A 27,367-nucleotide genomic window follows, 5' to 3' on the forward strand; every position below is an offset into this window, starting at 1 on the left:
TTTTATTTAAAATAAAGGATTTTTTCGGTGTTTGTGTTTATGTACTTTCACTTACAGATTACTAATCTAGGGCTTAGTGGCAGCTGTGGGTTGTGATTTACCCCTTATTACCCCGATTGCCACAGCACCAGGGTAATCAGAAAGAGCTTGGTAAAGTGCTGGGATTGTCCCATCTAATGGATGCAAAAATTCTGGGTAGCTACAGGCTGCTATTTTTAGGCTAGGGGCAGACCAATAAGCACAGGTCTTCCCAGCCTGAGAATAGAAGCCCCCCGAAGCTGTTGGGCTTTATCATGGCTGAGTATCAAAATTAGGAAGGGGGGGGAGGAGAAACACGACTTTTTTTAAATTATTTAAATAATTAAAAAAAAAAGCCACATGCGATTTGTCTTATTTTGATACACAGTCAAGATAACTGCTGCCTGAAGACGTAGGCTTTATCTGTCCTGGGTGTCATAATATGTGGGGACCTTACACCAATTTTTTTCATTTATTTTTATACCACGATAGACACGCAGACAGGGTCTGTGATTTGAAGCAGTCAGCTGACACGCAACCACTCAGAGTGGGGGCACGTCTGACTGCAATCCCAGGGCTGTTGGGCAGGGAAAGCAGTGCATATGCAATTAAGGCTAATGCGCTGCACCAGAAGGGAATGGACAACCTGGGAGCAGGGTTCAGCCGTGACGGAGCCTCGGTAAGTACAGCACGCCTGCTCTTATCCCCCTATCCCTTCTACCAACATTTTTAATTGCTGGATTATGGTCACTCTACACTTATATGGGGACCAGAACTGGATTTTAAAAACCAGAGAACAGCGTCCCGCCGGTCCCGGTTGAGAAAGATTTTTCCTAGCTCACCTGTGTTGGAACAACCCCCTGGGGAGATGCACAGACACCACCCTGCGGGTTCAAACGAAAAAGGAATTCCAGCTTCCAGTAGATATAAAAGGCGCTTTAATTCAAAATGCGGTTAAAATCCAGAAATAAAATACATGATTCCCAGGTAAAAAACAAACTGAAAAATATTACAAAGAAATGCGTTTCAGACGAGATGTCCTTTGGCAGAGCTTGACAAACGACATCTCGTCTGAAACGCGTAGCTTTGTAATATTTGTCAGTCTGTTTTTTACCTGGGAATCATGCATTTTATTTCTGGATTTTAACCGAAATTTGGAATAAAGCGCCTTTTATATCTATTGGAAGCTGGAATTCCTTTTTTGACGGCCCCGGTTACTGCGAGTCCGCTCATCACTAGTCACTTATTGAGCTATTTGCTGTCATTTTGATAAAGTCAATGTTTTCTCTGCTGCAGATCTAGCAGTTATACAGAACTCATGAATATGCTGGACTATCTGACAGCACGCCAAGTAGTCCTCTAATGATAATCTACTGCTGATTATTCAGTGATTTTATCAAAACTACACTAAGCAGCCCAGTAAGTGACACATAGTACAGACAGATTTTGAGGTCACTGTGTAGCTGTGATATGAGCACTGAGCTCATGTTTTTATACTGGTTTTTTTTTTAATGTTTTGCCAAATAGTGGATACAGAATGAACATTATCCTACCTTTCACTCTGAAAGAAGGAAAAATCAGCACAATTGAAATATCTTCATACAGACATTTAACTCTGAACAAACCAGATTCTCTATCCGCTGTTTAATTACTTTAACTTTATCACAAAAAGAAAAGACAATTACCCAGAAATGGCATAAAATAACCAAATACTTTATTTCAGAAACATATTTTTATTCCAGAATAAATTAGAATGACTAAGGATGTAAATGTAAAGATTTATAGCGTTAGATCTCACCGAGACACTTTATACACATTACAGAAAACAATGCTCTACGCTAAGCGGTGATTGGCACTGCAGGAACATGGCCCTGGCCATCAAGGGGGCATTAATTTGTTTCTAGGTGTCGGGTACATACACCGCCATAATATGCACTGCAGTCCATTATGTGTAAAAGGCCAGAACTTGGGAATGAGGTGAGGATAGGTCTGTCAAGCATACAGCTTACTGCTTTAGTGGATCTGTGTCCAAAAGACAAGAATTCTCTAACACCGAACTGTGACCTAATAACCATTCACTCAGCCAAACAAAACAAGTTAATAAATAAGGGGTGACAAGAAGATCTTGGGGGGATTATTATTTTGGACGTTACAAGGCATTATTCATATATGACACACGAGAGTGCAACAGGCTCCACATCTCACTCTGGATGGACCGGCTAATCATCGGTGATGGTGTAGACCAGCTTATGACCAGCACCGCTCGTCCGCTGATGATTACTATAGGACGATGGCACCAGCGGTGAACTGACTGAAGGGCATGATCCATGTTTATTTCTGTGCAGCTCTATCACGATTGGCAGTTTAGTAAATGATGCAATATGGCAGTAATACCGAATAATTTACCTGTCACAAGCCCAAGGGTCGTCACAACAGTGACAGCTCCTTCCACTTCACAGATGAAGCTCAGGGAGGGCCTTTCACAATAGAAGGCTACACGAAAACATAGACGAACGAATGTATAAAAGCAACATAAAACCGAGGAAGGAGTGAAACTGTTCATGTTCCAGATAATTCATAACTAGAAAACTGCATGTGGCATTTCTTACAAGGCAAGTGGTAAGGAGCACATCCAGTTATCACCATATCATCATCTGGAACGTACGCGTTTACACTCTGTATTACTTAGAGATGTCACCTATCCACAGCATAGATGAGAAATTGCTGATCAGTGGGTATCCCACCACCGGGACCCGCACCAATCAGCGAGTTTTTATCACCAATAGATGACGTGGCAGATTGGGTCACCTGACCACCATCATTCTCTATGGGCTGCTGGAAAAAGCCAAGCGCAGAATTCGGCAGACCCATAAGGAATGAGTGGAGCTCACTTTGAGCATGCGAACCGTCACTCGAATCTAAGAAAAGTTTTATGTTCTGATGATTGGTGCACTCTACCATCCATCTTGTGGATAGGTGATAACTTGTTTAAAGCAGACAACCCCTTTAAAGCTTGTGTCCAAGCTGGGACCCCCCACAACCAGCAGTTATGAGTGGGTAACCACTTAGCAGTGATGATGCAAACATGTGTACATCTCTAGAGTAAATGCTTGTTCTGCCTAATAGGAGAATAAGGGAACGCGCCATCTTCATTTATTAGAGCAAGGAGTAATAGGATGTCCAAGAGGATGACCGGATGTATTCTGCCAGCCCTGACCAGTTGTTACCGCCCTCCCGAGCACATACTTTAATACAGATTGAACATACAGAAGATCATGCAAACTATTGTATAGCCCTACTCTGGTATAGACGGCTTTCCTTACTGATGCAGTCGCCATACATGGAGGGGTATCATACTGGAGCCTTGCTAGAACACTTTCTGCTATATATAACAGGGGTAATTACTGAAATGGATCTTGCAGTGCAAAATAAATGAGCTATCCTAAGACGTAATCCTGCGTGTGCTGTAATCCTTTACATTGAATTGTTAATACACAATGACTCTTTTTACCATTGCATTAATGTAGTGTTGTCCGTGCAGTCACCATTTGTACAATAGGTTTATTAGTAGCCGAGGGAAAGCATGTACTCTGGTAACTGGACCCATATTCACTATTCAGGCACAACACAGCACAATCAGGTATTACTTCCGCTTGCTCTTGGTGTCTGTTGTCTGGAAAACACTGGACGCAGACATCAGGTTCTCTATGTACTGTCCAAGAACCTGGTTTTCTGATTTCAGCTTCAGGTTCTCCTCTTTTACAGCATCAACCCGAGCGGAGAGATCTGTTTGGAGACAAAACAGCGGAGATCCTGAACAACGCTGACTAGATCAGACAAGAGCTAGATAAGATTTACATTTAGTAATTGCCGCTATGATCCACATAATACAATGATAAAGCAATAATTAAAAAAAATACTATAAATCTTTATTTTTATATAGCGCTAACATATTTCGCAGCGCTTTACATACATCAGGAACACTGTCCCCATTGGGGCTCACAATCTAAGTTCCCTATCAGTATGTCTTTGGAGTGTGGGAGGAAACCGGAGTACCCAGAGGAAACCCACGCAAACACGGGGAGAACATACAAACTCCTTGCAGGTGTTGTCCTTGGTGGGATTTGAACCCAGGACCCCAGCGCTGCAAGACTGCAGTGCTAACCACTGAGCCACCGTGCCACCCGAGAATCTGTCTGCAGGTTTTTGCTACAGTATGCAATCTGAGAGCAGAATGATGTGTATGCAGAGAGCCTGATTCCAGTGATGTGTCACTTACTGGACTGCTTGGTGCAGTTTTTATAGAATCCTTGTATTCTCTGTTGTAATTATAACAATGGTTTGAGGCTGAGCTGTGAATAATACCACCGCCCACATCACTGACTAGCAGCTACTTGAGTACAATGTATATTATCAGCAAGCTGCTAATCAGTGGTGGGGTTTGGGGCTAAACAGATTAGTCTGTCTGGCCTGCAAGTGAGAACTAGTCAGGCAGTGATAATCTCTTGCTGATAAAACACTGTTTGTATTGAAACTACAACATACAACCTAAAAAGTGACATCCCTTGAATCAGGCTCTCTGCCCCTACATTATCCTGCTATCAGATTACATAGCAAAACCCTGCTGACAGATTCCATTTAACAGCAATTCTTAAGTCTGTGACATTCAGATAACTCGGGACCCACTGTATTAGCCAGAGCAGAGCACCACAGCAGTCATTTGTTCCCACCATGCTTTGTCTAGCAAGGCCACATGGCCTCTAATGAATTGTCTTTTAAAGCCTCTCCTGGAAAAAGTGGATCTGATACAAACAGCTGATTGTTGCGTTGAGTACATTGATTAAAGGGAATTCTGTCAGTAGGTTTTTGCTATGTAATTCTAAAACAGAATGAGGTAGGGACTGAGACACAGATGTCACTGAAGTGTCACTCATTAGGCCGTGTCCGGCTGTTTAAATACAATTAATGTTTTATCACCAAAAGATTACAACTGCTTAACTATAGATTGTGTGCTCCTGTTCTGACCATGCCCCTCCTCTGATTAGCAGCTCACTGTCAATAGACTATGTACACAGAGAGCAGTGGGTGGGATTAGCTTTCTGAGCTGTGCTACAACAACATAAAACACCTGGGCATGTCACAACTGCTGCATCCAGTAATCTAAGTGATAAATCTTTAGAATCAGGGTATATTTTCCTACATTATGTTACTCTCAGACGAGGTTGGAAAAACTTGGTGACAGTTTTTTCCCTTTATGCTCCTAAAGTCCTCCCTCTAGCAAGGAGGCAGCTAATTTTTAGATTTTAAGGGGAATCTGTCACCAGGTTAGACAAATTTAAATATGGGCACATATGGGAACAATTTTTATTTTTACTTAAACACATGTATTTTGGGATAAAGAGCAGATTTCGTTAAAAAAAATTGAACCGTTTGCCTTCTGTAGGCTCTGTGTTTTACTGACAATTGCTGGGTGAAGAATGAGGTAACCAAAAATCAGTCAGCTAGTTCTGACAAATGTTGGTACTTTGATCTGTCTTTCTCTGAGCTTCTGGGAAGAGCTCCGTGTTACAAACTCCCTATCAGAATGAAGTCACAGATGGCCTCTAATTTGTGCATTGGGAACAAGGAGCTTTGAAATGGTGCAAAACATTTAATGAAACCCAATTGTAAAATTTTATTATAGCTAAAAATGCATTCATTTAAGTAACAAAAAAAAATAAAAAAAAAAATAAATATATATATATATATATATATATATATATATATATATATATATATATATATATATATATACACATATATATATATATATATATATATACATACATACATACTATATATATAGTATATATACATAGTATATATATATATATATATATATATATATATATATATATATATATACTAACAGATAGGCGGAAACAAACATATTCAGATGACGGGGAATTCTGTAACAAAACAGCTGCGGTGAATATAGTGCTAGAGGAAAAAAAAAAATCACTGTGTGCAACTGAACTCTACTCAGCTAGGAAAGGCAGACAGCGAGAATAAGAGAGATGGAGAAGAGGCCACACGTGGTCATGTCTCTCTCTGGTCAGGTCTATTGTACTGACACAAGCTTATCCTTACTTTCCAAATAGGTGTATACAAGTTAGGTCCAGAAATATTTGGACAGTGACACAAGTTTTGTTATTTTAGCTGTTTACAAAAACACGTTCAGAAATACAATTATATATATAATATGGGCTGAAAGTGCACACTCCCAGATGCAATATGAGAGTTTTCACATCCAAATCGGAGAAAGGGTTTAGGAATCATAGCTCTGTAATGCATAGCCTCCTCTTTTTAAAGGGACCAAAAGTAATTGGACAAGGGACTCTAAGGGCTGCAATTAACTCTGAAGGCGTCTCCCTCGTTAACCTGTAATCAATGAAGTAGTTAAAAGGTCTGGGGTTGATTACAGGTGTGTGGTTTTGCATTTGGAAGCTGTTGCTGTGACCAGACAACATGCGGTCTAAGGAACTCGCAATTGAGGTGAAGCAGAACATCCTGAGGCTGAAAAAAAAGAAAAAATCCATCAGAGAGATAGCAGACATGCTTGGAGTAGCAAAATCTACAGTCGGGTACATTCTGAGAAAAGAAGGGAATTTTGTTACTTACCGTAAATTCCTTTTCTTCTAGCTCTTATTGGGAGACCCAGACGATTGGGGTATAGCTACTGCCTCCGGAGGCCACACAAAGCACTACACTAAAAAGTGCAAGGCCCCTCCCCTTCTGGCTATACCCCCCCGTGGTATCACGGGTTCTCCAGTTTTAGTGCCAAAGCAAGAAGGAGGAAAGCCAATAACTGGTTTAAACAAATTAACTCCGAGTAACATCGGAGAACTGAAAAACCGTTCAACATGAACAACATGTGTACCCGCAAACAACAAAAAACATCCCGAAGGACAACAGGGCGGGTGCTGGGTCTCCCAATAAGAGCTAGAAGAAAAGGAATTTACGGTAAGTAACAAAATTCCCTTCTTCTTCAGCGCTCTATTGGGAGACCCAGACGATTGGGACGTCCAAAAGCTGTCCCTGGGTGGGGAAAGAAATACCTCATGTTAGGGCTGCAAAACAGCCCTCCCCTACGGGGGTGTCACTGCCGCCTGCAGGACTCTTCTACCTAAGCTGGCATCCGCCGAAGCATAGGTATGCACCTGATAATGCTTGGTGAAAGTGTGCAGACTGGACCAGGTAGCTGCCTGGTACACTTGTTGAGCCGAAGCCTGGTGTCGTAATGCCCAGGACGCACCCACGGCTCTGGTTGAGTGGGCTTTTAGCCCTGAAGGAACCGGAAGCCCCGCAGAACGGTAGGCCTCTAGAATTGGTTCTTTGATCCATCGAGCCAGGGTGGCTTTAGAAGCCTGCAACCCCTTGCGCGGACCAGCGACAAGGACAAAAAGTGCATCGGAACGGCGCATGGGCGCCGTGCGGGAAATGTAGAGTCTGAGTGCTCTCACCAGATCTAACAAACGTAAGTCCTTTTCATACCGGTGAACCGGATGAGGACAAAAGGAAGGCAAGGATATATCCTGATTAAGATGAAATGAGGATACGACCTTAGGGAGAAACTCCGGAATGGGGCGCAGCACTACCTTGTCCTGGTGGAACACCAGGAAGGGAGCCTTGGATGACAGAGCTGCCAGCTCAGACACTCGCCGAAGCGATGTGATCGCAACGAGAAACGCCACCTTCTGTGACAGGCGAGAAAGGAAACTTCCTTCAGAGGCTCGAAAGGCGGCTTCTGGAGAGCAACTAATACCCTGTTGAGATCCCATGGATCTAACGGCCGCTTGTACGGGGGTACGATATGACAGACCCCCTGTAGGAACGTGCGCACCTTAGAAAGACGTGCTAGATGCTTCTGAAAAAACACGGATAGTGCCGAGACTTCCCCCTCAAGGAAGCCGAGCGACAAGCCCTTTTCTAACCCCGATTGCAGGAAGGAAAGAAAAGTAGGCAATGCAAATGGCCAGGGAGACACTCCCTGAGCCGAGCACCAAGTTAAGAAAATCTTCCACGTTCTGTGGTAGATCTTAGCAGAGGTGGACTTCCTAGCCTGTTTCATGGTGGCAACGACCCCTTGGGATAATCCTGAAGACGCTAGGATCCAGGACTCAATGGCCACACAGTCAGGTTCAGGGCCGCAGAATTCCGATGGAAAAACGGCCCTTGGGACAGTAAGTCTGGCCAGCCTGGTAGTGACCACGGTCGGCCGACCGTGAGATGCCACAGATCCGGGTACCACGATCTCCTCGGCCAGTCTGGGGCGACGAGTATGACGCGGCTGCAATCGGATCTGATTTTTTGCGCAGTACTCTGGGCAAGAGTTCCAGAGGTGGAAACACATATGTGAGCCGGAACTGCGACCAATCTTGCACTAAGGCGTCTGCCGCCAGAGCTCTGTGATCGCGCGATCGTGCCATAAATGCCGGGACCTTGTTGTTGTGCCGAGACGCCATTAGGTCGACGTCCGGCACCCCCCAGCGGCGACAGATTTCCTGAAACACGTCCGGGTGAAGGGACCATTCCCCTGCGTCCATACCCTGGCGACTGAGGAAGTCTGCTTCCCAGTTTTCTACGCCCGGGATGTGAACTGCGGATATGGTGGATGCTGTGTCCTCCACCCACATGAGGATTCGCCGGACTTCCTGGAAGGCTTGCCGACTGCGCGTCCCTCCTTGGTGGTTGATGTATGCCACCGCTGTGGAGTTGTCCGACTGGATTCGGATCTGCTCTCTTTCTAGCCACTGCTGGAAAGCTAGTAGGGTAAGATACCCTGCCCCGATTTCCAGAACATTGATCTGAAGGGTGGACTCCTGCTGAGTCCACGTCCCCTGAGCCCTGTGGCGGAGACAAACTGCTCCCCACCCTGACAGACTCGTATCTGTCGTGACCACTGCCCAGGATGGGGGTAGGAAGGATCTTCACTGTGACAATGAGGTGGGAATAAGCCACCATTGCAGAGAGTCCTTGGCCGTCTGGGAAAGGGAGACTTTCCTGTCCAGGGAGGTTGACTGCCCGTCCCATTGGCGGAGAATGTCCCCTTGCAGTTGGCGCAGATGAAACTGCGCAAAGGGAACTGCCTCCATGGCTGCCACCATCTTCCCTAGGAAGTGCATGAGGCGCCTTAAGGGGTGCGACTGGCCTTGAAGGAGAGACTGCACCTCTGTTTGCAGTGAACGCTGCTTGTTCAGCGGAAGCTTCACTATCGCTGATAGAGTGTGAACTCCATGCCGAGATACGTTAGTGATTGAGTCGGTGACCGATTTGACCTTGCCAAATTGATGATCCACCCGAAAGTCTGGAGAGTCTCCAGCGTAACATTCAGGCTGCGTTGTCATGCCTCGAGGGAGGGTGCTTTGACGAGTAGATCGTCCAAGTAAGGGATCACCGGGTGTCCCTGAGAGTGCAAGACTGCTACCACTGCTGCCATGACCTTGGTGAACACCCGTGGGGCTGTCGCCAGACCGAATGGCAGAGCTACGAACTGAAGATGGTCGTCTCCTATCACAAAACGTAGAAAACGTTGGTGCTCCGTAGCAATTGGCACGTGGAGATAGGCATCTTTGATGTCTGTTGAGGCAAGGAAGTCTCCTCGAGACATTGAGGTAATGACGGATCGGAGGGATTCCATCCGGAACCGCCTGGCGTTCGCATGCTTATTGAGCAGTTTTAGGTCCAGAACAGGACGGAAGGAGCCGTCCTTTTTTGGAGCCACAAAGAGATTGGAGTACAAACCCTCGCCCTCGTTCCTGAGGGGGGACAGGGATCACCACTCCTTCTGCTCTTAGAGCGTCCACCGCCTGCAGCAGGGCATCTGCTCGGTGGGGAGGTGGGGCCGTTCTGAAGAATGGAGTCGGAGGACGAGAACAGAACACTGTCCTGTGCACGTGAGCACAATGTCCGTCACCCACCGGTCTGTGACCTGTGGCAGCTAAATGTCGCCAAAGGCGGGGGAGTCTGCCATCAACCGCGGATGCGGAGAGAGAGAGAGAGCTGAGAGTCATGAGGAGACCGCCTTGGTAGCGGTTCCTCCGGCTGCCTTCCTTGGGCGTGATTGAGCCCGGCCGGAATCTGAGCCCGTCTGAGGTTTTGTAGCCCTTTTGCACGAGGACAATTGGGACCTGCCCGAGCTTGGGAAGGACCGAAACCTCGACTGTACTTTTAGGACAGCATTAATAGGGTAAGTCGCAGTGCAGACATTGCGGAGTTACGGACGCCTCTGCGGTACAGATGTACATGTGCTCAAGGCCAGCTGCGCAAGAACAGCTGAAAAGGTTAGGTTGCCTATACGGCTGTGAATGCCGGAGCAACCGACACGCCGATAGCCTCCTAGACAGATTTCAACCAGAGTCCATCTGTCTGTGAATGGCATCTTTAAGTGAAGCCCCATCTCCAGTGCAACTATGGCTCTAGACGCAAGCCTGGAGATTGGAGAATCCACCTTTGGACCCTGGGTCCAGCGCTTGACCACGTCAGGGGAAAAGGGATAACGTGTATCTTAAAAAACGTTTGGAGAAGACGCTTATCTGGTAAGCGTGGTGTTTCTGGACTGCTTCTCTGAAGTCAGCGTGGCCAGAAAAATACTCAATATCCGTTTGAGATACTGAAAAGGGACTTCTCCTGCTGTGAAGCTGACTCCTCCACTGGGGGAGCTGAGGGAGAAAGATCCAACCTTCCATTGATGGACGCTATAGGATCATTCCGTATGGCGTTACCATCCGGTGTATCCGGATTGATAGCGATGTCAGGATCAAAGTCCTGGAGAGCCGCCTTATCATACAGAGAGTCCTCCTGGGACCCCCCCGTTCCAAATGAGGTTGGTCAGGAAGATTGCCCATGGCCTGTCTGGACTGCAAGTCTCTATCTTATGACAATATATCTGTCGAAACTGCAACTCCGTCCCTGTCCTTGGACAGGGATGACAGGTGGTTTCTTTGGCCACGACTAGTAGAGACCCCGGCAGACGAAGTGCTAGAGACCCCGGCAGACGAAGTGCTACAGGGGAGCATGCACACAATGGGACGGTGTCATGAACAGCATCCCATGTAGTAAAAACAGCACTGAAAATCTGTGTTGCTTTTTTGCCGCTGCCGACTAGCCATCTAGAAGTATATAGCCAAGATTGGTGACCGTACAGTGCAATGTATAGCATACAAGCATAAAGTACAAATGAACACTGCAGCACAAGCAATACAAGCAGCATAGAAGCCTGTGCCCTGGCACCTCTGCTCTTCTGCTGCTGTAGACTAGTCATCTAGGGGAATATAGCCCAGAAGAGTGACCATACAGTGCAATGTATAGCATACAAGCACAAGTACAAATGCACACTGCAGCCCATGCAATACAAGCAGCATAGAAAAAAACGTGTGCCCCAGCACCCTTGGTTTTCTGCTGCTGTAGTCTAGCCATTCCAGGAGAATATAGCTAAGACTAGCGACTGTACAGTGCAGTGTATAGCATAGAAGCATAAACACAAATGAACACTTCAGTACGTGCAATACAAGCAGCCTAGAAAGCCTGTGCCTTAGCACACCTGCTTTCCTGCTGCTGATGTGTCGCTCTCCAAGCGGGCATATAGCGACCTATGCAGTTAAAATACACATGTACACACTGCAGTATATCTTGGGGTCAGCACTATGTGTGCCGCTTACCGCCCGCCTATAAGCGGGTGTATGGTCGCCACCGTCCTGCCTGGTTGCCGAAAGTCCGAGCTCGGACTGCAGTAATGGCTGCCGGCGTCTTCCCCAGCTCGTGTGAGGAGGGGCGGGCCGTGGGCGTGCCCCAAGTCAGAGCGGGAATCCGGCGTCCGACAGTGTGCAGTGAGAGGGCTGGAGCATGTAAAAAGGCTCCAGCCCTCGGCGCTGCTGATTGCTCAGCGCCTGTCCCCTTCCCTGAGTGACAGGGAGGGGGCGGGAACGAAGCGGCACTAGGCCGCAGAAGCCGGGGACTGGATTTATAAGCGCCGCCGCCGTAAAAGCGCGGTCGGCGCCCAGTCCCCGGCGAACTACAAGTCCCAGCCGCGCCGCCGCTCCCGGAGCGTCCGGCGTGGTAGTTCCCAATACACAAAGTCACTCAGCAAAGCTGCAGTGACTGTAACCCTTTACTGTCCCCGGCGCACTAGCACACCCAGCAAGTCTGGAGTGTGCTGTGCCTGTGTGTACGGGGACACAGAGTACCTGTAATGGTGCAGGGCCATGTCCCTGAACGGTACTCCAGCTCCGTATCCAGCAGGTTCAAATGGGTCTGTGGATGGAGCCCGGCGTCAGAGCTTTGAGGCCGGCAGGATCCCACTTCCTCAGAGCCCCTCAGGGGGATGTGGAAGGAAAGCAGCATGTGGGCTCCAGCCTCCGTACCAGCAATAGGTACCTCAACCTTACAACACCATCAACGGGTGAGAAGGGAGCATGCTGGGGGCCCTATATGGGCCCTCTTTTCTTCCATCCGAAATAGTCAGCAGCTACTGCTGACTAAAATCTGTGGAGCTATGCATGGATGTCTGACCTCCTTCGCACAAAGCTTGAAAACTGGAGAACCCGTGATACCACGGGGGGGTATAGCCAGAAGGGGAGGGGCCTTGCACTTTTTAGTGTAGTGCTTTGTGTGGCCTCCGGAGGCAGTAGCTATACCCCAATCGTCTGGGTCTCCCAATAGAGCGCTGAAGAAAAGGAATTGACTGGTGAGCTTCGGGACTCAAAAAGGCCTGGGCGTCCACGGATGACAACAGTGGTGGATGATCCCCGCATACTTTCTTTGGTGAAGAAGAACCCGTTCACAACATAAACTGAAGTCCAGAACACTCTCAGTGAAGTAGGTGTACCTGTGTCTAAGTCAACAGTAAAGAGAAGACTCCATGAAAGTAAATACAAAGGGTTCACATCTAGATGCAAACCATTCATCAATTCCAAAAATAGACAGGCCAGAGTTAAATTTGCTGAAAAACACCTCATGAAGCCAGCTCAGTTCTGGAAAAGTATTCTATGGACAGATGAGACAAAGATCAACCTGTACCAGAATGATGGGAAGAAAAAAGTTTGGAGAAGAAAGGGAACGGCCCATGATCCAAGACACACCACATCCTCTGTAAAACATGGTGGAGGCAACGTGATGGCATGGGCATGCATTGCTTTCAATGGCACTGGGTCACTTGTGTTTATTGATGACATAACAGCAGACAAGAGTAGCCGGATGAATTCTGAAGTGTACCGGGATATACTTTCAGCCCAGATTCAGCCAAATGCCGTGAAGTTGATCAGACGGCGCTTCATAGTACAGATGGACAAGGACCCCAAGCATACAGCCAAAGCTACCCAGGAGTTCATGAGTGCAAAAAAGTGGAACATTCTGCAATGGCCAAGTCAATCACCAGATCTTAACCCAATTGAGCATGCATTTCACTTGCTCAAATCCAGACTTAAGACGGAAAGACCCACAAACAAGCAAGACGTGAAGGCTGCGGCTGTAAAGGCCTGGCAAAGCATTAAGAAGGAGGAAACCCAGCGTTTGGTGATGTCCATGGGTTCCAGACTTAAGGCAGTGATTGCCTCCAAAGGATTCGCAACAAAATATTGAAAATAAAAATATTTTGTTTGGGTTTGGTTTATCAGTCCAATTACTTTTGACCTCCTAAAATGTGGAGTTAGCAACAACCAGGACAGTTAAAGCAGACTTATATAAGGTAAAAGGCAACAACTTCAGGAACATATTGAAACAGCAGAAAAAAAAAAAAAAAAAAAGTCTTTAAATTTGCCTTATATTACATCATATCCCATGGCCCAAGAACCACCAACACCAAAGTAAGTTGCACATAGAAAAACTTTAATTGGTTGGGTCAAGCATATAAATATTACATGGGATATAAAAATTGTGAGAAGGTTAAATGACATATAAGAGCGAATAATTCTTAAACCTTCTTACTTACTCTTGGGCCATGGGATATGATGTAATATAAGGCAAATTTAAAGACTTTTTTTTTTTTTCTGCTGTTTCAATGTGGAGTGTTTGTAAAGAAATGTGTACAATTCCTACAATTTCTATCAGATATTTTTGTTCAAACCTTCAAATTAAACGTTACAATCTGCACTTGAATTCTGTTGTAGAGGTTTCATTTCAAATCCAATGTGGTGGCATGCAGAGCCCAACTCGCGAAAATTGTGTCACTGTCCAAATATTTCTGGACCTAACTGTATATGTCATAACTGTCCAAGCTGGGAAATCCCTTCAAAAGGGCAAAGACGGGCATGATCCGGCAATATACAAGTGAACGTGAAAGAACAGCACTCAAGTACACACAAAAATGGTGGTATAAACACTGCTTTTTATATACAGGGTGGTCCAAAAGTAGGTGGACAGTATGTGTAATAGGGTTATGAAGGGGGAGATTTATCAAACGTGGTGTAAAGTGAAACTGACTCAGTTTCCCTTAGCAACCAATCAGATTCCACTTTTCATTCTTCACAGACTCTTTGGAAAATGAAAGGTGGAATCTGATTGGTTGCTAAGGGCAACTGAGTCAGTTTCACTCTACACCATGTTATTTTCTGTCCACCTACCTTTGGACCACCCTGTATAGCTTGTTTTATACAGGATGGGCCATTAATTTCCATACATATGGTTTTTAACATTGTATTTTTTATATTTTTGATACCCAAAAAAATGCGTATGAATAAAGAGCAACAAATTGAAATCATACTAATGGCCAGGTCTGGAAGCAGTCGAATGGTCAAAACATATGGCCTTAAAACACCACTCCAACTCCAGTGTTTTTTTTATTTTACTGCTAGAGTGCTGCTTTAACCCCTTCAGCCCCGAGGCACTTTCCGTTTTTGCGTTTTTGCTCCCCATTTTCCGAGAGCCGTAACTTTTTTATTTTTCCGTCAATCTTGCCATATGAGGGCTTGTTTTTTGCGGGACAAGTTGTACTTTTAAATGAAAGCATAAGTTTTACCATATGGTGTACTGGAAAACAGCAAAAAAATTCTAAGTGTGGAAAAACTGCAAAAAAAGTGTGATGGCACAATAGTTTTTGGGATGTTTTATTCACGGTGTTCACTATATGTTAAAACTGATGTGTGGGTATGATGCCTGAGGTCGGCGCGACTTTGTAGACACCAAACACGTATAGATTTACTTGTATCTAAGGGGTTAAAAAAATTCACAAGCTTGTCCAATAAAAGTGGCGTACGTTTTGCGCCATTTTCCGAAACCCGTAGCGTTCTAATTTTTTGGGATCTATACCTCAGTAACGGCTTATTTTTTGTGTCTCGAGCTGACGTTTCTAACGGTACCATTTTTGCGCAGATGCTACGTTTTGATCGCCTGTTATTGCATTTTGCATAAAACGTGCGGCGACCAAAAAACGTAATTTTGGCGTTTGGAATTTTTTTGCCACTACGCCGTTTACCAGTCAGATTAATTGATTTTATATTTTGATAGATCGGGCATTTCTGAACGCGGCGATACCAAATATGTGTATATTTATTTATTTTTTAACCCTTTAATTTTCAATGGGAGGGAAAGGGGAGTGATTTGAACTTTTAGGTTTTGTTTTTTTTTAAACTTTTTTTTTTATTTTTTTATTTTATTTTACTAGTCCCCCTAGGGGGCTATAGCGATCAGCAATCCGATCGCTCTGATCTATCTGCTGATCACAGCTATACAGCTGGAAACAGCAGATACAGTGACTTCCTGTTTCTCTCTGCTCCCGGCCGAGGGAAAACGAAAGTAAAACTTCATAGCTGCAGGCGTCAGCACATGACCCTGTGCTACGATGGCAACCACCGAAAGTCACGTGATCACGCACGTGACTTCCGGTGGGGGCGGCGGTAAGTAAAAATCATGGCCGCGCGCATATAGATCTCGCTGCCAGACTTTGGCAGCGAGATTTAAGGGGTTAAATGTTGCGAGTGGAAGCGATTCCACTCGCAAAATGCAGGCACACGTCAGCTGTTGAAAACAGCTGATGTGTGCCGACCGCCGCCGCCTGCCCGCGGCAGGGGGTGGAGCTTAACGGGACACGCTCCATGACGGATATATCCGTCCATGGTCGTGAAGGGGTTAACTCCATGTTCCCTGACCTTACTCTTATACTTTCCCACTGCCATCTTCATCTTCTATCGCCACCTTTCTCATCTGTCTCAGGCAGTTTGTGGCCTGCCAAATCACTCCAGTATTCATGGAGCGAGACGGAGGTCACTCTTCGCTGTAAGTCTATGAGAGCCTCGTTCTTGCTCTCATAGAGTTGCATTGAGAGCTTGTGCCATAACTTCTGACTTCCAGCCTTTCAGAAGTTACAGGCACAAGACAGCCCCGTTGGACCGGAGTGGCGTCAGTAAGAGGGGAAGACGCCGGAGGGTGAGCATAATACCAGTGGCAGGGAGCTTAGATTAGAAGCACCATTAGAAAAAAAAAAAACAAAACGCTGGAGTGATGCTTTAACTTTCCATGGGGGAATAACTCTCCGGAAGAGATACAGAAAATGAAAGTATCAGAAGAAAAAGAAATAACTCCATTTTACCTTCTAATGTATGCTGAAGCTCCAACACCTGGTTAATAAGCCGCGTCTTTTCTTCCAGTTCTACCTGATTTTCTACGTCAAGAGCTAAAAAGGCAATACATTCATTAGAAGAGGAAAAATACATTACAAAGATCTAATCCTATGCTTCACTAAAGCTTTTATTCTACAGATGGCAATGTTTTAAGACAATTCCACCAATACAAGTATGCATATCATGGGAATAAAACGTATAATTATCCATACCATCCATATCAGAATTCATCATTGTTGAAGGCAAGTCTTGCGAAGACAACTGCAACTGCAATGAGCTGAAATCTAGGAGATAAAAGGTATATAAGCAGATATAGACACAAACACAGTAATGACAGCACATAAAGCCGGAGCTACAGCACTAAAGTAATAGAGAATCATGGCTGACATTATGCATACCGTATGTTTCGGACTATAAGACGCACCGGACCATAAGACGCACCCTGGTTTTAGAGGAGGAAAATAGGAAAATAAAATTTTAAGCAAAAAATGTGGTCATGACACACTGTTATGGGGCGAGGATCTGCTGCTGACACTGTTATGGGGTAATGTCCTGCTCATATACTCCCCATGCTGCTCATATACTCCCCATGCTGCTCATATACTCCCCAGCCTGCTCATATACTCCCCTGCCTGCTCATAATAAAGCCCTATCCTGCTCATATACCCCCATCATCCTGGTGTATGGCCGCATCCTGTGGCACATAAAAAAAAAAATAAACGTTCATACTCACCTTACATCACCTCACTCCCTGCAGCACCGCTCCTCTTACCGTCTATGTCAGCGGCAGAGCCGCTGAGTGGAGCCGTCCCCCTGCAGCACCGCGACCTCCTCCTGTCTGTGTCGGCGGCTGCGTGTGGACACGTGCGCACAGCGATGACGTCATTGCTCTGCGCACCGCTAGTCTCCACGCAAGTCAGCTGACCGGCACAGACAGGAGGAGATCATGATGCTGCAGGGGAACGGTGACAGGTGAATATACTGATTCACTGCCCCCCGCAGTGATGATGATGTTCGGGGGGCAGTGAATACAGCCACACATGATCACTCCAGCCTGCAGTTGCCAGGGGTGATCATGCAGGCCGGCTGTTTATCCCTCACCCATCACCCCGCCCACCTGTCAGTGCCGGCTTCAGCACTGAGAGATGATGGGCGGGAGGATGGGCGTGCATATTAAATGAGCAAGTCCAGGTGGTCACGGCAGGCTGCTACAGCCTGCTCGTGCCGCTGATGACCCGCTCCACCGCAGCACCCTCATTCCCTGCAGCCCTACATTCAGACCATAAGACACACACCCCACTTTCCTCCAACATTTGGGGGAAAAAAGTGCGTCTTTATGGTCCGAAAATATGGTACATACAGGTTACAGATTTAGCCATCTAAACTTTTACCAGTTCTATATTAAACATTACAAACGCCTTGTAAGATGGTAATATTCTATCAATGTGCCCGCACAGGACTGTAAAGTAACATACCACCATGCATATGTGACATGTCATTCTTATTGGGGCCGTCTTATAAAGATAACCACTGTCCTTATGTCCTATTAGGGCAGAGACAGATCTTAAAAAGGGGTCTTCCAATCAGGGTCTTCCTATAGGCACAATAGCGGAGAGCCAATCTGATAGGCCAGATCTGTAATGTATGGGCAGCAGTGCATAACAACGTTTTTGTTGCATAAGTCCCTGGAGGGGATATTTTTCACTAAATGTGCTCTCTTTGGTGGTAGCAGCCAATCACTAGGATTTGGAAAAACAGCTGTGCTAAAAATAAAAATACAGAAGAAAAAAAACAAGGGGATGACTTGGGGACAGTGTACCTTTAAAGGGAACCTGTCAGGTGCAACATGTACCCAGACCCAAGAGCAGTTCTGGTGTATATTGCTATTCCCGGCACCGTCCCTGTATCTAGCAGCAAAGATAAAGAGAACTTTAGTAAAAGTATTTCTAAAGATTCTTTATAAACATGCTAATAAGGCCAGCAACTAGTCGCAAGGTCATTAGTTCCCTTGGCTAGTCAGCCCCCTTAGCATGTTAGCATGTCCGTGTGGGCTTGCTAACATGCTAATGACTGCGCAGCGTCAGAGACATGGTCACTCTCATCTCTCTGCTGCCACCATTGGTTTTCAGCTCAGTGCGCTCGATCAGAACATGCTAAGGGGGCAACTAGTCAAAGGAAGTAACACTCTTGTGACTAGTCCCTGGCCTCATTAGCATAAGATATTTAGAAAATACTTTTTGTAAAGATCTCTTTATCTATGCTACTAGATACAGGGACAGTTAGGCAGGGTTCCCTTTAAATGAAGCGTCCTAGATTCTTTTTGAGAGCCATGAAAATGCAAATGTCCCCCACACGTGGGCATCTAGGCTGCCAGCAGTGACATCACTACTAACATGAAGGCTGAAGATCCACACCCACATACTTTGTGTGCATGCCATAATGTCCGCTCATTATAACCATGAGAATAAAAAACAGCTTGGAAACAAATACAGGACCTTTCTCAAGAGGCCTATGTAACTGTAAAGGAGTTGTCCAACAACTCAGTGTAAGGTTATGCACATGGGAAGGAGAAACAGATGCTACGATTACTTACTAAATGGGAAACCGCTGGGGAAATCAGACATGGAAAAAGACTTAGGCATCTTAGTCAATAAGAATCTAAATTGGAGTGCCCAGTGTCAGGCAGCAGCCTCCAAAGCAAATAGGGTGATGGGATGCATTAGAAGAGGTCTGGGGGAACGAGATGAAAACATCATTCTCCCTCTGTACAAATCACTCGTCAGACCACACTTGGAGTATTGTGTGCAATTTTGGGCACTGGTGCTCAAGAAAGACATTACTGAACTTGAAAGGGTTCAGAGGCGGGCTACTAAAATAATAAATGGAGTGGGTGCATTACAATACACGGAAAGGTTATCAAAATTAGGTCTATTTACTCTAGAAAAGAGAAGACCTAGGGGAGACCTAATAAATATGTACAAATATATCAGAGGGCCATATAGAGATCTCTCCCATGATCTGTTGGTACCAAGGACTATGACAAGAACAAGGGGGCATTCTCTTCGATTGGAGGAAAGAAAATTCCTACATCAGCATAGAAGAGGGTTCTTCACGGTAAGAGCAGTGAGGCTCTGGAACTCTCTTCCTGAAGAAGTGGTGGTGGCCAACTCACTGAATGAATTTAAGAGAGGAATGGATGCATTTCTTGTTAGCAAAAGTATAGAAGGTTATAAATAGCATAATCTTACAGGTAGATAGAAGAGCGACCTAGATTATTAGAGGAATGGGTGGGCTGCAACACCAAGACAGGTTATTAAACTTGGGGTTATTTAGTTTGGAAAAACAAAGGCTTAGGGGGATCTAATCACAATGTATAAACATATGAGGGGACAGTACAGAGACCTTTCCAAAGATCTCTTTACACCTAGGCCTGCGACTGGAACACGGGGGCATCCGCTACGTCTTGAGGCAAGAAGGTTTAATCATAATCACAGACGAGGATTCTTTACTGTACGAGCAGTGAGACTATGGAACTCTCTGCCGCATGATGTTGTAATGAGTGATTCACTACTAACATTTAAGCAGAGCCTGGACGCCTTTCTTGAAAAATATAATATTTCCAGTTATGTATATTAGAGCTTATGACAGGGTGTTGATCCAGGGAACTAGTCTGATTGCCGGATGTGGAGTCAGGAAGGAATTTTTTTCCCCATTGGAGCTTATTTAACACATTGGGGGTTTTTTTGCCTTCCTCTGGATCAACATGTTAGGCCACGGGTTGAACTAGATGGACTTAGAGTCTCCCTTCAACCTTTAAAACTATGAAACTATGAAACAATGGTGGTCTACTGCTTATCCACAGGAACAGTGACATGTCTAACCTCTGTGGGCCCTCCCCCCGATCTCTGCAATGAGGGTCCTGAGACTGATCACAGTGAGGACTTGCATGCAGCGTTGGTTGAGTATGAGACATACGGGTCCACTTCTACTGGACAGCCAAGTGCTAAAGCATGACATTACGGGCATATTGTTTAAAAAGAGATGAGGAGATTGGTGGGGAACTGAAGAGGTACGTTGTGATTTTTGAGTATTTTTTATAGGTGGACAATCCTTTTACTGACCCTTTTCTGTACGGGACTAGAGAACGCTAACCATGGTTTTCAGAAATCAGGTCTCATAGGGAGCCACTCAGCTCAGGCCCAGTAAGCTCCAAATCATTAGGATACATGCGGTGTAACAATTATCGCATTGAGACTGTTATATCCTATTGGATAACAACCGATAACCATCTAAAACACAACTTTTATTATATCGGTTAACACAGTGGCCCCTAACCTTTCTTACTCCAAGGGCTCGCTCACACGAGTCTATAACACGGATGAGTGCTACCTCATATTTTAGCGAATTGCACTTGGACCAATGTTATTCTATGGAGCAGTGCTCATCAGTGTATTTTTTCTCATGCTGAAAAAAAATTTGCAGCACGCTGTGATTGGCAGCAGAAATTAGATGGTGCGCACCCACTCCAGTCTATGGGTGCATCAAAATAATAGGATTGCACTTGGATGACACCCGATTTCTGTGTCATCTTCTCCCATGTGCTAAGAATCCCTCCCCTGAGTGAATGATCACACTAAGCGGACACTTGGATCAGAGTTTAATCAACACACATATTACACACTGATGCCATCCGCGTACTGTACGTGTTTTTCACAGACTATAGACTTGTACTGGCGCTGATACCGTAAAAAAACGGATATGTGAATAACACCATAGATTATAATGGGTATGTGCTGAATCCGTGAAAATCACATACAACATGTACGTGTAACAACTGTGATTGGTTTAGAAACTACATATATATCTATACATCAGGCTGATATAAATACATTATAGCCACATTATTGTGACAGCACTTTCTGTATTCGGTTCTGTACTGCCAGCGTGAGCCGAGTGTCATGCGAGGGGATCGCAGCAGATCCCCGTGTGGCCCCAGCCTAATCCTCTCGGCAGCATTCCGGTTTTGGTGTGGTGCAGATTCAGTCTCCGCTCAGTGTATGGAGAGCAGCTGCTGTATCCACCCCCGCACTAACTGACAGCTGGTTCTAATGTAGTGCGGTTGTCAGTCAGTGCTGGGGTGGGTAAAGCAGCTGCTCTGCGTAAACTGAGCGGTGACTGAAACTACATCACCACCCCCATGACTGAAACTGAAATACTGCAGGGAGGATTAAGGCTATGTGCGCACTAGAAATGTGAAGTTTCTCAAGAAAATTTCTTGAGAAACTTCTGCCAGTGAAAGATTTCCGGACCTGGGGAAAAAATCCGCACCAAATCCGCATGCGGTTGTGCCGCGGATTTGCCGCGGATTTGTCCCTGCAATAAATAATAAAGATAATCGATAGACAGATAATGGATAGAGGGAAAGATGGATAGATGAATAGATAGATAGAGGGATAGATAGATGAATAGATAGATAGATAGAGGGATAGATGGATAGATAGATGGATAGATAGATAGAGGGATAGATAGATAGAGGGATAGATAAGAAAAACCTATATAATGTTCCACCTCCCTGCATTTTCTAAGCTGGCACCCTTTAGTGACTTTCATGTGGCACTAAAGGGTGCTTAGCCTTGTATTTAGCCATAAAATAAATAAATAATTAAAAAAAAACGACGTGAGGTCCCCCCATTTTTTGTAGCCAGCTAGGGTAAAGCAGACGGCTGCAGCCTGCAGACCACCGCTGGCAGCTTCACCTTGGCTGATAATCCAAAACAGTGGGCACCCCACGCTGTTATTTTAAATTATATAAATAATTTAAAACAAAAAACGTGCGGTCCCCCCCATATTGGATCACCAGCCAAGGTAAAGCGGACAGCTGGGGTCTGATATTCTCAGACTAGGGAGGTCCACTGTTATTGGACACTCCCCAGCCTAAAAATAGCAGGCCGCAGCCGCCCCAGAAGTGGCGCATCCATTAGACGTGCCAATCCTGGCGCTTTGCCTCAGCTCATCCCGCGCCCTGGTGCGTTGGCAAACGGGGTAATATATGGGGTTGATGCCAGATGTGTAATGTCACCTGGCATCAAGCCCTGGGGTTGGTGAGGTCAGGCGTCTATCAGATACCCGACATCACCAACCCAGTCAGTAATAATTAAAAAATAGACAACAAAAAAAGTTTTATTTGAAAAAACACTCCCCAAAACATTCCCTCTTTAGCCAATTTATTGAAAAGAGCACAATCAATTCCACGTCCGGCGTAATCCAATAAGGGGGGGGGCACGGCGATCCATACCATAGTCGCTGTCCCAGTCAATGAAGAACAGAATGTTCCCCATTGGCTGGGAGAGCAATGCAGTGACCTGAGCTAACATCAATAGGTCAGCTCAGGTCACTGCAGGGGATGACGAGCGCTGCCATCAGGAGCATGGATGAGATCATTACCTTCTGTGATCATCTCCTGTACTGCTGACGTCAGCGCTGTCACTGACTTCTATGCCCGCCGCGTTGTCAGAAGTATCGCGAGAGCCCGTGACGTCACCGCTAGTGACAGTCTCGGGCCGCTCGCGAGACGGGCATAGACAGCAGTGACCGCGGTGACGGCAGGAGATCGTCACAGCAGGTAATGATCTCACCTCCTGACAGCAGCGATCGTCATCCCCGCGGCTCCCAGCACTGCAGGATGTCAGTGTCTGCCTGCGCTGCCGCGTGACAGACTGCTGACACTGCGGGCAGACACTGACACCCTGCAGTGCAGGCAGCCGCAAGGCCGGAGCAGGACACAGACTGCACGGGCACCTGGAGGTCGCACGGAAGTGCTTCTGTGCGGCGTCCAGGGAGTGCGACGTCTGTGTTTACTCTGCTCCGCCTCCTCTTCCTGGCATAATGACATCGCTTCCTGCAAAACCGCAGGCAGCGATGAGCATTCCCGCAGGTAATTCGCGGCTATTCCGGTGGTATACCGCACATCATTGCTACTTGCGGAATACCCCCGGAATACCGCAGGTACCTGCGGAAATTAATGGACATGCACATTTTCTCAAGAAAGTTTCTCGAGAAAATTTTCTCAAGAAATTTTCTTGAGAAAAATCCGCACAGTGCGCACAACTATTTTTTTTTCTCATTGAATTTCATGGGAAATGTCTGCACAAAGATTGCAGACATTTCTCAAGAAATTTCCAGGGCAAATCCGCGGGTAAATCCGCAGGTAAAAAGCTCTAGTGCGCACATAGCCTAAAGTTCTTTTCCTCCCAGCAGTGGAGGTTTAATGTGGTGCAGGCACCAGGCAGGTCCAAATGCTAATAACCTGCAGATTAACCCCATATGTGCAGGTTAATACCATTTTTACAGGTGACAGGTTCCTTTTAGTAGATGTAATAAAAGTTACACTTGATATAAGATAGTTATTAGTTGGTGGAAGCAATGTGTTCTTTATATACTGAACCACCCACTGCAGGTCCAAAACCTTTTTTCCATGTATACAGTAACCATTGAGTATGTGGCAAGTAAAATAGAAAATGACAGCACACCAGCCAGGGTGACCATATTACTTCCACATCACGACCAGAACGCTGGCTGAAGTCCATCAATACCTTGTGACCGTGTGCCTGGAAGGCCGAGCAATAATGGATTTCCATTAAGGAGCTCCCCCAGTCACGCAGACATTACCATCAGGGAGGACAGGATTACCTGAATTATTTAGTATACAGTTCACAGACGCTCATGTGCCCTGCATTACATAGGGTAGTAAATAGAATGCCAAAAGCAGCTTCTCCGAGCCACACGATGATATTACACCATCAGGGCCACTGTGTGGATGGCTCCTGCATGCAGCTTTGTGTTGTACTGTTCTAGTATGGGGTCCTGAAATCTGCCTTGGGGACGTACACCACAGCCGCGATACCCCTGAAGTCTGCCTATGTATCTACGCCCTTAGTGATATCATATGGAAACTGTATTCATCCAATCAGCCCAGAAATAAATGCACGTTGTGCCCCTATTCCAGCATATTGGGGGCAACATGACTAGCATCCCTGTATTATCCTCATTCCAGTTTTGGTAAAACCAGGCAGAAAAAAAGGAACCGTTGTAATGGCCACTGATAAGGCTAGTTTCACACTTGCGTTCAGCGGAGTCCGTCACTATGGAGAATAGCGCAGTCCGTTAACGCACTGCGCTATTCTCCATAGACTTGTATGGATGACACACTGTAACGCAAGTGTCAGCGTTGCATCCGGCGGACGACGCAGTGTCGTTATTTTGACGCTGCGTCGGGCGGAAGGAACGCAGCATGTAACGTTTTTTTGAGCAGCGGAATCCTTTGGATTTCACTGCGCATGCTCTCTCTGGCTCCCTCCACCCGTAACCAGGGTACACATCGGGTAACCAAGGAACCCTGGTTACGTGTGTCGGGAGCCCGACACTTCCCCGCTCAGCGCCGCTCCCACACACACCCACACACACACACACCCACACACACACACACACACACACACCCACACACACACCTGTCCCCCAGCGATGCAGTCCCCGCGGCACTGACGTCCTCAGCCATGGCCCCGCTCGGCTCCACCCACTTCGCACTCCGCCCCCCACACACATTGTCGGCGACCGAACGATTAGCTGATCACCCTGCGGCCGGCTACTGTGAGTGATCGGCTGATCACCCGGCTACTGTGAGTGATTAGCTGATCACCCGGCGGCCGGCTACTGTGAGTGATCGGCTGATCACCCGGCGGCCGACTACTGTTAGCGATCAGCTGATCGTTCACAGTAGTCTGCAGACGGTAAAACTGTAAAAAAAAAAAAAAAAACCAAAACGAATTGCGTTGTTTTGCAGCATCCGTTGTGCCACTATATGCAACACATCCGTTGCATCCATCACACAACGCAATGCAACGGATACCGTTCAACGCAAGTGTGAAACTAGCCTTACTCAGCTAAGAAGACTAAACTCAAGCTGATATTTTGGAAATCCCTTCACTTATCCAACTAGTACACCGATGCCTATGCCCTGTCCCAGTCATTGCACTGGTTACCCATCCAGCATAGAGCACAATATAAACTTATCACTCACAGCTCTCTACAGTTCTGCACCGCCCTACATCTCTTCCCTCACCCTACTTGTGCCCTCAGTTCTACTAATGACTCAATATAGAAAGAAGGCACTCCCAAATAGACTGCAACGTGTTTTTATTAAAATGTACATAAAAAATGTTTACGGTGCCACTGGACCTTCTTTATTTGCACATTGACAAGAGAGATGTCTGTATGGGATGGCGTGGAAGCCAATGCGGCCTCCATGCGGCGGTGGATACCGCGCCATCCCATACAGACATCTCTCTTGTCAATGTGCAACTGAAGAAGGTCCAGTGGCACCGTAAACATTTTTTTAAGTACATTTGAATAAAAACACGTTGCAGTCTATTTGGGCGTGCCTTCTTTATATATGAAGCTCTGTGGCCTTGGAACTTGAAAGTGCACTCCGATCTCTCCATTCATTAAGAAGTGCCATTGATAACTTTCTACTAATGACTCAAGACTGACATCCTCAATAATCCAAGCCTCCCACTCCCATCTCCAAGTCTTCTTGCAAGCTGCGCCAATTCCCTGGAATGCACTATCCAGGACAATTTGCTTAATTACCAATACCCACAGTTTTAAGCACATCTCTTCAGACTAGCCTATCACCTCACTTATCTAACTATCCCCATACAAAATATTCTTACCATTCTGGTCCCTTGTATCCCCTCTGCACACATACCGGCTGGTGACCGACCCATGCAGCATTGTGTGAATCCCCTATTATATTGATGGCCGGACCCCACAGTACAAGCACGTTTTACCATTCACCTTTTGTGCCTCCCCGGTTTCTCACGGTCTGTCAGCTGCGAGCAGGACCCTGAATTGTGCTATTGTGTAATATCTTTATTTTCTGTACATGTCCCCTTGAATTGTAAAGTGCTGCGGTATATGTGGGCGATATAGAAATAAAAAATCATCATTACTTATCCAAAATTATTCACCGACAGCCTATACGGATGGAAGGACTGGCCTAGCAGCCGTGTATGGAGAGCCGGTCAGACTCGGACGCTGATCAGACTGCATGTAGAGACTGATCCATTATTAACTATTGAGTGACCGCTGTGGTCCGAACGTTTGGATACAACTCAATGTAGGTCCCTTAAAAAAATCAATCATTAACGCTACAAAAAAAAATCTGTTTCGCCCCACCAGATCCTGCCCATAATGACGCTAGAGGCCGGTCCCTACACGAGACCCCCGATGTCCCCCAGAATGGAGACCTCTCTATTACAGACATAACCATATCTGGCCACGGCTACCCCGGGCATTAGCCACCAGGATTGGACAGGTCTACCCCGGCCTCTGACGAGGGTTGTGTGCATCTGAATGTAGTTCTATTCACTGCCAGCCAGCACAGTGACAGGCCGGTGTGTGGGCACTTATATTGCTGGGATTATGCTGGCATATTGGGATCATTAGTGAGGGCACGGCCAATGAATAACAAGCACTGATGGGAGCTGCCCCTTTAATTGGAGCTCCACGTCTGCTGCGCCTCAGACCTTCCTGTGGACGCCTTCACCCGAGGTGGGCGCGCACGTACGGCAGCTCCGGGGCGCGCACTACACGGGAGTCCGCTGCGGTCTCACCTACCGGGGCCGCCGCTGCACGGAGCCTCGTCTGATAAACCACTGTTTCCACTGCTCTCCGCTCCCCAGCCCCTCCTCTGCGACACC

The 27,367-nt window shown here is 46.3% G+C and overlaps 1 protein-coding gene across 2 annotated transcripts; it reads right to left on the reverse strand.

Annotated features, from left to right (window-relative positions):
* Nucleotides 1-1,710: 1,710 nt before the first annotated feature.
* SCOC (short coiled-coil protein) lies at nt 1,711-27,367 on the reverse strand. 2 transcript variants are annotated; one of them, XM_075348451.1, is made up of 4 exons: nt 27,285-27,367; nt 16,823-16,894; nt 16,580-16,663; nt 1,711-3,804 (listed from the first exon to the last, which is right to left on the reverse strand). In XM_075348451.1, exons 2-4 carry the CDS (start codon nt 16,842-16,844, stop codon nt 3,662-3,664), a joined length of 249 nt encoding a protein of 82 aa, XP_075204566.1. In that variant the 5' UTR covers nt 16,845-16,894; nt 27,285-27,367; the 3' UTR covers nt 1,711-3,661. The 2 variants fall into 2 exon arrangements, with proteins under 2 accessions (XP_075204566.1, XP_075204557.1); XM_075348442.1 differs by having other exon boundaries at nt 27,281-27,364.

Source organism: Anomaloglossus baeobatrachus, chromosome 1 (genome assembly GCF_048569485.1).
Source record: "Anomaloglossus baeobatrachus isolate aAnoBae1 chromosome 1, aAnoBae1.hap1, whole genome shotgun sequence".
Taxonomy (NCBI): domain Eukaryota; kingdom Metazoa; phylum Chordata; class Amphibia; order Anura; family Aromobatidae; genus Anomaloglossus; species Anomaloglossus baeobatrachus.

Bases quoted from the DNA above. Each gene is read 5' to 3' on its own strand.
- SCOC (XM_075348451.1), bottom strand. From the start codon at position 16,844: ATGATGAATTCTGATATGGATG. The intron at 16,664-16,822 runs GTATGGATAATT...TTGCCTTTTTAG, and splicing joins GATGAATTCTGATATGGATG to CTCTTGACGTAGAAAATCAG. The intron at 3,805-16,579 runs GTAAAATGGAGT...GTCTCCAAACAG, and splicing joins GCTTCAGCATACATTAGAAG to ATCTCTCCGCTCGGGTTGAT.